At 36.9% G+C, this 13021-nt stretch overlaps 1 protein-coding gene across 1 annotated transcript in view; it reads right to left on the reverse strand.

The window, feature by feature from the left end:
- Nucleotides 1-2827: 2827 nt before the first annotated feature.
- LOC142354952 (uncharacterized) overlaps nt 2828-13021 on the reverse strand; it is a gene marked incomplete at both ends in the record, with an annotated part of 28444 nt that continues 18250 nt past the window's right edge. Inside the window, 2 exons of the mRNA XM_075407286.1 lie at nt 2828-2942; nt 5653-5811. Of these exons, the coding sequence (XP_075263401.1) occupies nt 2828-2942; nt 5653-5811 (274 nt within the window). The remainder of the gene's footprint in view (nt 2943-5652; nt 5812-13021) is intronic.

Below are 13021 nucleotides of genomic sequence, written 5' to 3' on the forward strand. Positions count from 1 at the left end.
CACTGAGGCCTGCACGTAACCAAAAACATGAAACATCAGGGCGCAAACGCTTTTTTCTGAGATAGGACAGAAATCAATTTTTCTCGAGTCTTTGTTTACTTGCCGTGCGTTGACTGTTGCATTTAGTTTTATGCCCTTTTCGGTATCAGAATTCTCCACGACTCCTATTAGGATAAAAATAGCTTCACTTAGTGCTCATTTTCATTTGTGGTATTCCTTTTGTATGATTCTAAGGATTTTTTTGACATTGAAAATATTTGTTTGTAGCAGATTTACGAAGTTATTTCCTTCTAGATCTCTTTCTCATAGTCCTTTTTATCAAATAGTGATAACAATTTGTATTAAAAAGAGGCATCTTTTTTTCTTTCAGATTGTTTCATACTGATGATGAATACCTACTTAAAAAGACCTTTTGTCAAAGAGAGCATTTTAAATTTTCGATGGAACAATAGATATTAACTTTTACATTTTTTTCAGCAAAATTGGCAAAAACTTTTATGGTTCCATAAAAATTCATTTTTTTTTACGAGTAGTTAACTATAATGTGCTCATATATAAAAAAATAATTGGTCTCTGTGTGTTGAATCTAAAATTAAAGTACAATTTTTTTTACAGTTTGAAGTTGTCTCGACGAGCTTTGTTATATAACATCACAGGTATATGAGCTAATAGGCTTTCTTCAATGTTGTCGTATAGAAAAACATCTCTCAAGTTGTGAAGAAAACTGAGCAATGTATTGTCTGAATCACGATTTTTTACTCGCTCTTCAAGTTTCCAATTAATTTTTTGCATTAACTTTTTTGGCATGCGGCGAGGATGCGTCAGTATGGTTATCAGCTCAACCTGTGTATCAAAATGATATCTGACTACTTTGATACCACATTTGATTTTTCTTTCTCAATTGTGTAAAACCATTTTTTCTTCATCGATAACAAAACAAATCAATACTCCTGAAATCAATCACTTAGTCAGAATTTCATCTTCGTTGTTGATTTTTGTTACTTGAACTGTTTTCCAGGACTTGTCTTGCAAAGTGTATGAATTCCTCAAACAGATTGATTGCTTCCAAATGAGTTCAACGCTTGTTTATACAAATGTCACAAATCTTTTTGGCTTTAACATACTATTAAAATCTTTCGTATAACACTTCGTGTAGGGGCTGTTGCAAGAAGAAAAATGTAAGAAATTTTTTTCAGTAACCAGTAATTGTGAATTTCGGAGACGAAAGGTTACGGCTATGAATAGCTTGAGATGAGGGTTTTCTTAGGATGTCCCTAAGTTTTCCTAAGATTTGAGCTTTTTGTTAATGTTTCCTGAGTTTGGTTTTCATTATCTGGATATAATATGAAAACATTATTGTTTCCTTAAAGCTATTTTAAATTCTACAGACCGATTTACCAATGTTCTTGGTGAAATCGTTCTTGCTGAGTAAATTAATTAGTATGAAAAACAGTTAAATTTGAGTCAGAAGTCATCAATTTGACTCCAGAATTGTTTTAAAAAATCTTTAGTTCCTCAAAAATTTACAGAAAAAGAGGGATTAATGTAGATCAAAACCGTGCATTGTTGCCAATCGTCAAAGGAAATCAAATTTAAGGAGTTTGCGTTAAGTTGCAACTTTTCCCACCAAAACTCTTCGACAAAATTTCTCATTATTTAGGTGCAATTAGGTAATTAATAATTGAAGGTGAATCAGGTTTTTTATTCCTCTGAAAACCCCAAATATTTTCAGCTGTTGTTTCTGATTCAAACTTCAGTTAAAAGATATTAGCTTTTTTAGTAATAGCTTGATAAAAACAGTGTTTGGTGCTAGGATATATTGATTTTATATGTGTTGTGCTTTCGAATGCAAACGTGGGAACATTCTGCGTCACGCACAGAACAAGCAAGCTTTATTGTTTGATTTTAACTTCAAAGAATTGTTACAACACAATATTGGATCAAAAGATTAGCTGCGTTTTATTTTCTGATTGATAACGCATCAACCCAAGCCTACATCTATAACGATTTTCCCCTGTCTAACTACCCGTACCCAACTTCAAGTTTAAATCAGTACTGAGCAGTTGTAACTGCAAGTCTCCCATGTAATATATTTTTCTCGCAATCTCGCTTGAATATTGTTCCCTTCAAGCGTATATTAACGGCGGAAAAGGCAAAGCTTCAACAGTCATTAAGGCGCAGGAACGTCTAGAAAGCGGGAGATCGTGGGTTCGATACCCGTACGGAACTTTCTTTTTGCACTTGGCCCCAGCCTGATCATTGTGAAATCAGACTGAACGGAAGTCTGATAAGTCAAAAAAGTAACATAAATCTGTCTATGATTCAGTAATGGCGAGGGATTGCCTTTATACTAGCTGAGTACTGAAACACAAACTTGGAGTTCGGTTCGGGTAACACCCATTTTACTTTTTCACACTTTATTTCGAGAATTTTCTTCAAACGCTTTTAGAACAGATTGGTAGAAGGTTAGAAAGAGCGTTGGACCCAGCATCAAATCAACCGACTATAAGCAAAATCAGCTCACATTTGTTCGCTGACACAAATCAAAAATCAGAAATAATCACAGCCTGAAACAAAAATGGTTGTGTCGGTCTGAAGGCATGAAATCCAAATGAAATGTTCGCACCCAGGTTCGCACCCAGGTGTGGAAATTTTGTTGGCATGAAATCCGGTGAATGTGATGAATATACAATTTTCAACGCCAAAAAGTCGTAAAAAAATCACCGCTTTCACCCCAACGATAGATCAATGGTGAGGGTGATTTGCGGTGAAAAATATTTTTTTGTCATCACGTTTAGTGCAGTGAGCGCTCATACACTTAACTAACCTGAAAGGATATTTAGGAGGAGTTATCAAATTCGCACCCGCAGGACTTGTTTTTTTTGCGTTGCTCTCAAACACAGTCGAAATTCCGTAGAATGCTGAATATTTCAAACTGTGCGCTAAAATACAAAAGAACAGTTACTTATTTTTGCCTCTCTTCTGTTCACCTCCCACAGTGCCCCCCGCCCCTCCGCCATGAATCCGCAAAATATCATGACTTCTTAAGCAACACTTTACTTTGAAAAAAAAACAACAACAAGCAAGTGCGCATCGGTACATTGCTAAACTGTATCAAATCTCAAAACTTAGTATGAAACAACACAGAAAAATAGTACTGAAGTTATGTGGTATTCAAAAAAGATCTCGAATCCCCGAGTCGACGTTTCTTAGTAATCATACTATGATCATGATGATATCATAGAAATTATAGACTATATCTTAATATGATCTTCAAAAGATTTCCATTTCTTCATATACGAAATTTTCATGATCTTCAAGAAGTCATAAAGGATCCTTGTATTAATACCGGGAAACCATAAACAGTGACGTTCGGTTAAACGTCGAAAAAGCATATATGATTTTTCTATGAGTAACTAGACGCCATACATGGCCTTACCATGATTTTTGAAGAAATAATATATTAGCTTAGTATGTTCGCTAACAAATCATTGAGGATCTTATTTTTACTGTGAAATGAGATTATCATTTTCTAGTAAGTTAGACGTTGTGGGTAATGTATAATTTTTCCTGCTCCATTTTGTCAAGAAACGAAGATTTGATCACTTATTTTTTTTCCTATTAAAAGTGCTGTTTCTAATTTCTAATTCAAGACCTTGTTTTTTCTTTGGACTTAAACAATAGTATAATTAAAAGCAGTTTGAGTTAAGAGTTCAAAGACATGCTAAATTAGATGTAAGCATCACTCTTATTTAAATAAATGTTACCTTTTCAAGGTGTTGAAAACTGAAGTATTTTTTAAATAAACCTCTGTTCATGTAACTGTTTCAGTTTTTCAGTGTAACAGTTTCTCTGATCGTTGAACAGTTTTAATGGTCAAGTGTGTGTGTGTGTGTGTGTGTGTGTGTGTGTGTGTGTATGTGTGTGTGTGTGTTTCTGTGTTGTGTGTTTGTGTGTGTGTGTGTGTCAAAAATTGTTATATGTGTTTTGGTTTTTCTTCAAACAATGAGTTTTACTGTCAAATGACATAATACATATCATATTGTTATTGTTTAGCTCAAACTTTTTACATTTTTCAGAAAAAAAGACACGAAAGTGGCACAAATCATGGTTTTTTTGTTAGAAAACTTTTGTGTTAGAAAAATTCTTGTTAGAAAGCTTAGTGTTTCGTGCGCTAGCTAGTTTCCTTTGTTACCTATTACTTCCCTTTGAATGTTCACTTTTTGCCAAAAGTGTTTTTTTGAATGAAAATATGATAGCGGTTCCTTTGTTTTGGAATTCAATATTTGCAAATCAAAATTTGAAAAATGAAAAAATGCATTTTTGACTGAATCATATTTTTACATAGTACACGCTGTGGCAGCATTTGCTTTCTTTTTAAAACTCTACGTCGGTTTTTGAACCAACTATCAACATGGCCGAATGATTGTCGACATAAAGTTTTAATCCCTGTCGTGTAATAGGATTGAAAGTAAAGGTTTTAGTGAACTGGCAAGCGGAAATAACCAATCAACAGACAAATTAAATCGATTTTAAAAAATCTCAAGATGAGTTCCAAACCCAAATTGAGCTATGATCAGACTATCCAGACTGGAATGACCTCTGATCAAACTTTTCAGACAAAATGACCCCTGATCAGATTTTACAGACCCAGATGACTTGTGATCAAGCGGTACCCAGACTATGGTCCAGAGTATACTGCGCTTATTATCAGACTCAAATTCAGACTGTTGTCCAGAATATAAACAGACTATAATCAGACCCTGCGGAGCAAACTGTCCTCTAATCAGAGCTTCCAGACCGAATTGACTTCTGATCAGAGACTATACTTAAAAAGATGTCTACAGCAGAAAATTCAATAAAGTCAATACAAAATCGAAAAAGATTTTGTTAAATAAAAGCTTTACAAAATTTTTAAATTCAAAACTTTGCATGCAATTGCTTAAGTTCGCCGGCACCATAGATGTAGTTTGACAGTTATTTATAAGATATGTCTGAATCTACAGTCGCTTATCACTTTTATAAAGGGACCGACCACTTGTTAGCGGTCGGATCCTTTTGTCCTGATCGTTCTGATCGGAGGCAAGGGACACCAAATAAGTCTCTGGTCAAAACAGATATCTTTTTTTTCGGCTCGTGACAGAGCCATTAACACCTCTACTCACAAGAAAAAAATGCCAAAAAAATTGCTCAGACTCAAGTGTACTCGACATGGCCTCTGATCAGACTAAAGTGCGCTGGATATGGCCTCTGATCGGACTCAAGTGCGCTCAAACCCGCCTCTCATCAGATCTTTCAGACCAAACTGATCCATGAGCAGACCTTCCAGATGGAAGTGACTTCTAACCAGACCTTCCAGACCAATTGACCTCTGATCAGACCTAAATCAGACCATGGTCCAGACTATTTTGCGCTCAAACTGCAGTCCAGACCCTGTATTTTCGTTCGGGCAACACAAAACTGTGCGTTCGAGTGGGTCTGATCATAGCTCAATTTGAGTATTGACCTCAACATGGTTGAGTTTTTTAAATTGCAACATAATCAAAGTGTATATTTTCAAATTAGTAGCTACCGTTTTTGGGTAATTTTTTTTTGCAAAAGTAGACTAAAATTAAAAAGCGCATTTTCGACTGTTTTTATCGACTGTCTCACCCGATGCATCAATTTCACACTCGAATTTCTCAGGGTCCGAGACGTTCATCAGACAGTCGAAAGTTGGGTCTCCAGTTGTATTTACTGTGACGTGAGCTTTCCCATAGAAACCATAACCAGTCCAGAAAATGTGAAGTTTGCGGGTTGTAGTATTGAAGACTAAAATTTAACAATTTTCTGTTAATAAATGTTGGAAGTTTTCTTAGTATTTGCGTGTACTTTGCGGAGAGTAGCCACAAGAGGCCAATTTGGCAAAAATTTGATTTTTAAGTTTGTATATGAAACAATCAGCTCCAAATTAGAAATCAAAAGTGTTCAAGAGCATGTTTATCAATTATAACGCTTATTGACCATTTGGCTTCTTAGTCCACAAACAAGTATGTGAGGTCCCATTATAAAATATTTCCTTCAAGTGCGTTTTTCTTTTCTTTATTGTTTTCTATACGAGCTCGTCTTTTATCCAGCAAGGCTGGCAAAATTGCTTCCTCTAAAAAAAGAAGACCTTTGGTCTCCGCAATTAAAAAATAATTAAGCGTTTTGTTCTAAACTTTCTTTAAACTGTGTACGACTTAGTACCCGGGTCGAGGTGTCACCGCCATTCAACGCAAAATTATGTAAGATAAGCGGTGAATGCGGAAAATTTTGTAAGATAAGCGGTTAATGCGTTGAAATTACACAAACCAGGCGATGAATGCGGTGAAAAAAACTTTATGGCCTGGTAGCGGTTAAATTACATAATTCCTACGCTGAATTTAGCGGTGAAATTACATAAATTCAACGCTTTGAAAAAAAATTGTCCAAATTATGTAAGATAAGAGGTGAATGCGATGAAATTACATAAATTCACCGCTTAACTTAATGGTGAACTTACATAATTTCACCGCTTAGAAAACGCCTCGAATTGTCTTTTGTTCAACGAAGTTAAGATACCTTTACTAAAAGACGGACGGAAAATTTACCCACGAATAATCTTAAATCTTTTTGAAACTTTTTATAAGCCGTGAATTTATGTAATTCCACCACTGGGCTGTGGCCTACGTTCGGAATTCGATTTCGAAGTGAAGGGCCCGATTGTCAGGATCCCTTAAGGGTTCCAAAAATTCTTGGTCTCGTGTCAGACAAGCTGCAAGGGCACGACAGAAGAGGTCGACGTTGCAGTCGTGTTGCAACGCAAGGAGGTGGTTGAGGACCTGTGTCTCCTCTGCTGACAGTTCCCGATTGTCCAATTTGTCCACTATCCAGTCCGTGTAGAGGAGGTTGAATGTATTGCCATACATGCAATTCGAGGCACCTCCCTCTTGGAGGGCTTGCGGTGTGTCTGGCAAGCGATTGTGAAGCCTGGTTTGGGGATGAGCGCACAGGATAGATTTCGTGTGCTCGGGCTCTTGGGCATCTTCTGGGTGATGGGTCGGTGCACGGGTAGTTATCCGTCGACGTTGGTCTATCAATGGGAAAGACGGTTGTGGACGGAGAGGTGGAACCGTTGGACCATACCGTGATCAAGTTGCACGTGGTCGTTGTGTGGAAGGTTTGGGCATGACTGTTGGTAGATACACCAGTGGTTGGGAGCATGGTCGAGGTCCATGTATCCTTCCAGAGTATGTACAGTGTCGAACAACCAATTCTAGCGTGGAATGGCCTGATTGCTCCGCGACAGCCACTTCATCAGCCCAAGAAGAAATACTCGTAGTCTGGACTGGTATTTGTGATGTGTGTGTCACTGTATGTTGACCTGTCCCAAAAGTTGGAGGTGGCTGTGATGCCTATTTACCGCCTTGAAGGAGTAGCTCATGTGACGAGCTTGGTGGCCCTACAGGAACCGAGGGTGAACTCGTGTCACTCTCGATATACAGGTGGAGTTCACCTGAAGAAGAGGAACAAGTAGCGGGTGAAGGCAGTGGGTTAACCCGCGCATAGTTTGCTATATCCACAGACTCAGGCTGTGGCGAGGATTGAGCCATCCTGAAGAGGGCTGGTGTTTGCATCTCGCACACTGGTTCTGGTCCTGGGTAAGGCGGTACCAACGGTGTGAGAGTTGAGGGCAGGATGTCCTCGACCTCCAGCATAATGAGGTCATACGCTGTGGGGTCCATATTTGGAGGGATTAGTGAACCTCCTTTCTGTGTTAAGGGAGTGACTGCTGTCGAGTCGCTAAAACAAAAAAGTGTTATATAGGAGTACTAGGTAGGTTAAGAAGGAGTTCTTACGGAATTTCCTGATAATCAGGGTCATTGTCGAAAGAATCCTTAGAGAGCGAAATGCCTCGTGAGCGTGTGCGTTTGCTAGATTGAAATGTATGTAGTTGTAAAGAGTTGAAATTCGGTTTATTATGTGATGTGATTGGTAGGTCATAGAATTTGAAAAAAGAGGTGAGGAGAGTGGATGTTTTGTGTTTATTTGAATTATTTTGTACTTTAGAAGAAAATTTTTGAAGTAGTTTTCAAACTTTTTGTGTACTAGATTCAAATCAAATTGAGAGTGGTTACTGTCTACGGAGTGTTTTCGTCGTTTTTCCGATGATGGTGGTTTATATTGTGAAGAATCAGACTTAAGTACATGGAATATTGTTTGTGAAAATACTACAAAAAATCCCGAGGAGATGATTTTTAGCTAATGAGATACTAGGACCTAAAAGTGCTTTAAGGTTATAGGCATTAAATACGCTAAGAAGTAGTCCAAAAAGACACTGTAGAAAGTTAATTACTGTCCAGATAATGACTTTTTCTTTAATACGTACCAAGGGTATCCAAAGATTCCAAGAAGGGATTCTTTTAAATAGTTGCCGCTGATTAAGTCTCTCTAATCGAGACGGCGAAGTGTAAATTCTTTTCCGTTAATAGAGAATTAATTGAAATAGTTGTGATACTCAATTTGTAGTTGTGAGAATTGTGCTTGTAATTGTGCCTGTTTTGCAAAATCTGCAAAGTTTACAGCTTGTGATACTTCAAATTTCTCGGCAGCGTCATATACTAATTGGTTGAATTTCATTTTATCTATTGACCTAGTCCAATCGTGCTGAGTATATATGCCGAGTTGTTGTGCTGTAAAGTCCGCGTGGGTGAAGCGGTTTTCAACTTCGTCAGGCGTGCAAGTTCTAACTGGGTTTACGCGCTGTAACAGGATAAGGTGTAACGCGGTGTGACTCATTGCCATCCGCGTCTAATGACATTTTTTGATCAGAATTTTCTGATTTAAATGGTGCTTTAATAGACCAGAGAAAAGTTTTACCAGTGACTTGTTCTACAAACTGTAGTTGTTTTGGTAAAAAAAATAGGAATGCGTTGGTTTTCCAATACATAAAGAGCTAATGAGACAACTTTAAATTGTAAAAATGAAATGACTTTTGAGCTTTTAAGTGTAGCGAATGTGTGTCGCTGTCTTGTGATAACATATCCTACAAGTGGAAAACTTTGCGTTAAAAGGATGAATGCGGTTTATTTGAGATCACGATCTAAATCGCAAAATTTTTGTAAACAGAGAGACTCGTGTGGTCCATTTCTAATAAGACTCTACTAAGCATAGAGTCAAGTTTTGCATCAATTTGTACATTTGGATGTACAGCAAAAATTCAGTTTTGTTTTCTAAAAAGTTCATTTTTGCAGATTTACGATAAATAGGTGATTCTTGTGGAATGACATATCCATTGCAGATATCTGCTTTGGTATACGGTGTAAGGGAAGGTGCTTTTTTAGGAAGAGTCTTGTGCACATCTTTAAATTCAGCTGATTCTTTGCCTGTAATAAAGTTAAAACCTTCGTGGTATTAGATAAAAATGTCTAGTTATTGTGTTGCAAAATAGGGGCGATGTTCGTTACATTTATAGTGTGTTTTTGTAAGAAATTCAAAATGAGAAAGTGCAGATTGATCATAAAGTTGTTTTTGAAAACAACTAGAGTACATATGTGTATTGTGTATATGACCAGTGTTAGTTTCGTTATTTTCTAGTGTTTTAATGAAAACGCGTTTTTGCAATTTAATCATGCGTGCATATGATCTACCAACATCAAAAATACGACAGTGATTGTCGGGTTACCAAATAACTTTTGCCTTAATGGCGTGATTGGGAGGACAGTAGCTTCCTTCAAGGTCGCATTGAATACGGGTTTTACCATAATAAATGCTTTTTGATTTTACGTCAAAACTAAGCGTGATGTTAGTTAATTGAAGTGACCATCATAGTTCATGGATGACATGATATTCGTGTTCAATGTTTTGATCTGGAAAATTTGCACAAGTATCATCTGTGGCACTTAGGATCCACTAATGGTCCCGTGGATTATATACAATGTTTCCGTGTTGGAAAGCAAAAGGTCTATAGCGATCGAGTTGAAAACGGCCTTGTTCGGCTTCGATATTTGCTTGCCAACGTGAATCGTCGACTAAGTCAATGGTATATTTTTTGGGTGGTAGTGATGTTTATTTGTGAGACCAATCCGTGCAAATTCTCTACGAGCTTCAATTTCTGTGGGAAAGAAAAATTTTTCCATATTGTTAACATACCAATTATCCTGATCAAACTTGAAGCCTCTTTTAAGTGAGAGTTTGTGACAAAAACTTTCTTTGTCGCTAAGTTTCGCATGTATGCCGTAGGCGCGTACTTGAAGTGTTCGATTTTGTGAGAATATTTGTACTTGAGCGGGGAGGATTTGAAAATCTGCTGGTTTTATCTTACATTCGCCAATCTTATTGAGCTTATAATACTGCATATTTCTGAAATGCTTTGGTGAGCAATCATATTGTGTGACTATTAGGTCTTGTACTCCTGATTTAGGTGTTCATATATTGTGTGTATCAACTTTAATAAGTTGCTTTATTGGAAGTGGATGGGAAATGAATAAATTTAACAACAAAAAGATTAGATTTGTAAATGACACGTGTAAGAGAGTCCAGAGTGAGGATTTTAGAATACAAAATATCCTGCTCTGTTTTTCGTGTATCTGTCAAATTTATAGTGTATCTCTTGGCAAATAAAGGGTGATGGATTTGTTTTTACTCGAAAAATAGGTGGTGCTGGGGCTTGTGGGTGAAAATCAAATTATCTTGTTCAACTACAATTTCGACCGAAAATGTAATTTTACATTGTTTAAGTAATTCGTGAGTTCGTTGTTTTTGTACTGGTGTAATTTTGTATGATTTTGAAATTCGTTGTTTAGCCCAATTATGTAATTGTTCACCGTTATTATGATCTCCAAAATGGACGGAAGGGGGAAAAACAAGTTTGGGTTAAGTTTCAATGGTAAAGCTGGATAAGTTCTTGTAGTATCAGGTTGTTTTCCGATGCAGTGATGAGAGTGTTGATCAAAATCTGGTGTAGGCGAATTTGAGCTTAGTGTGATTATAGGTGGAGTACCTTGGAAACTTAGTGCAAGGAGCTTTGAAATGATGGCGATGAATTGACTATATTAAAAGAGTGATTCCTGTGCGATTGTAAGAGTAGGCGTTCAATGTTAGTTACTGGTCCTTGTGGCGGATTAAAAGGATTACTCGCAATTTGTGATGCGGTATGTGCGAAAAATTGAGAAATAAGTGGGTCGGAAAAAGAGGTGTCTGAGATAAGACTAATATCTTGTGGGGTATCGTGTATATTTGAAACAGTGTGAATTGGCTGTGGCACTTCAGAGCTAATGGTTTTTTCTGTGTTTGCAAAATTTAAAGTTGAGTAGAAAATTGTGGTGTATTTGAGTAATTAATTAATTCCGTTTGCGGGGCTCGTGGTGGAGCAGGTATAATAGTTGGTGGTTGAATTGTTGTGTTAGCAACGAAGCCTGAGTATGGCAATAAAGTCTGTGTATTTATTTGGTGTTGTTGTTGTGCTTGCGTTTGGTGTATTTGCGTTTGACTTTGATTGGTGGGTATGGGATTACGGACTGTGGGGTAAAGTGGGGGAGTGTCCAGTAGGACGAGCTCTATCGGTAGATTCGGCAGTAGTAATGACTGGGTAGTGGTGTTCTTCGGTTTCTTGAGCTTGTGATTTTTTAAAAAATTTTTAAAGAGTTTAAAAGATGATTTTTTTGGGTTCGATTGTTTAGTCGTTTCACTGTATAAGCAACTAGGTGATTTGCAGTCGGGGGTGCACTTGGGTTAGTGTTTGATTGTTGACTAGAGGACGCAATTAATTGTGATGTTAATCTCTGGCCCAGAAAGGGGCAATAAATTACAATAATAGATTTTACAATGAGTGAAGGATGGAACAACAATTATGAGTAAATTCAAAGTAGCTATACAAACTGGGATTGCTGCGAAAGGTGATTCTGCTGGGATGACATTGTGTTGATAGATGAGTTCTAAAAAATCAGCAGAGAAAATTGTTAACAATTCTGCAATAGTATAATCTTTTCTAGCGAACGAGAAAATAATGTGTGGATATTCAGGTTCACTTTGTGAGCTGTTGCTTTGCGAAGCGTGGGTATTGTTCATCCAACCTAGGATTTGTTCAATTTATTTGATTTCGTATGCGGCTGGGATAGCGTCAAGATTAATAGTGTATACAATGTCTGTAAAAAGAAGTTCAGATAGTTTACGTGTTGCTTGAGGTGGAAATATCGGAAGACAAAAAAGAGCAATATAATCGTTATTAAAGTTTTAATAAAGAAAACCCGTTAGATGATCTAAGTTAAAGAAAATGCCATGAAAACGAATTTGTTTATGTTTCAAAGTTTTGGATATATCTAAAAGTGTCAGCGTATGGTGTTCTTTTAAATAGTACTTCAAGTCTGTGTTGTGAAGTATTTTTCTACCTGATTTCGATAAGGATTGGGCTTAACTTTCAGTGCTGTGAGACTGAAAGTATGAAGATTAATTGAGGTGGTTGCTTGTGTTAGCAGTTCGGTTGAAACTTCTGAGGGCTGAGTCGTTTGCTGTGATAGCTGTAGTTTTTAAAGGCTAAAAACTGTACTGTGAGGCAGTTCTTATGATTTAGAAGAGAAGAGAGTGAAAGTTGAATTAAAGACTTAGAGACAAAAAAGATTTTTTCTAGGTGCAAAATGAAAAGAGAGTTAGGAGAGTGAAGAAAGAAAAGTTTATTAATAGAGTGAGAGAGAGAGAGAGAGAGTGTAGATGAAGTTTAGATTCAAGAGAGATGAGAATAGAGAGAAGCAACTAGGTTGAGTGAGAGAGAGGTGAACTGAAAAGTTATATTAGACGATATAATATTACCTGAGCACGACTTCTTCTTTGGTAAAAAAGGAACCGAATCATATCTTGTTAAATAAAAAAAATTAGGAAATTTTTCCCGGACCGAGCCGTGGGTCGGTTGTTAACTTAATTTTTAGTCAATTTCATTTTTATTATTTTAGTGGGGAATGGCCTGTAATCCCCTTTCTTTGATTTCCTGATGGAGGGGTTTTTGTGGTTCTGCTAGGGTAGCAAG

Source organism: Convolutriloba macropyga, unplaced genomic scaffold, assembly GCF_964194025.1.
Source record: "Convolutriloba macropyga unplaced genomic scaffold, txConMacr16.3 SCAFFOLD_2775, whole genome shotgun sequence".
NCBI classification, from domain to species: domain Eukaryota; kingdom Metazoa; phylum Xenacoelomorpha; order Acoela; family Convolutidae; genus Convolutriloba; species Convolutriloba macropyga.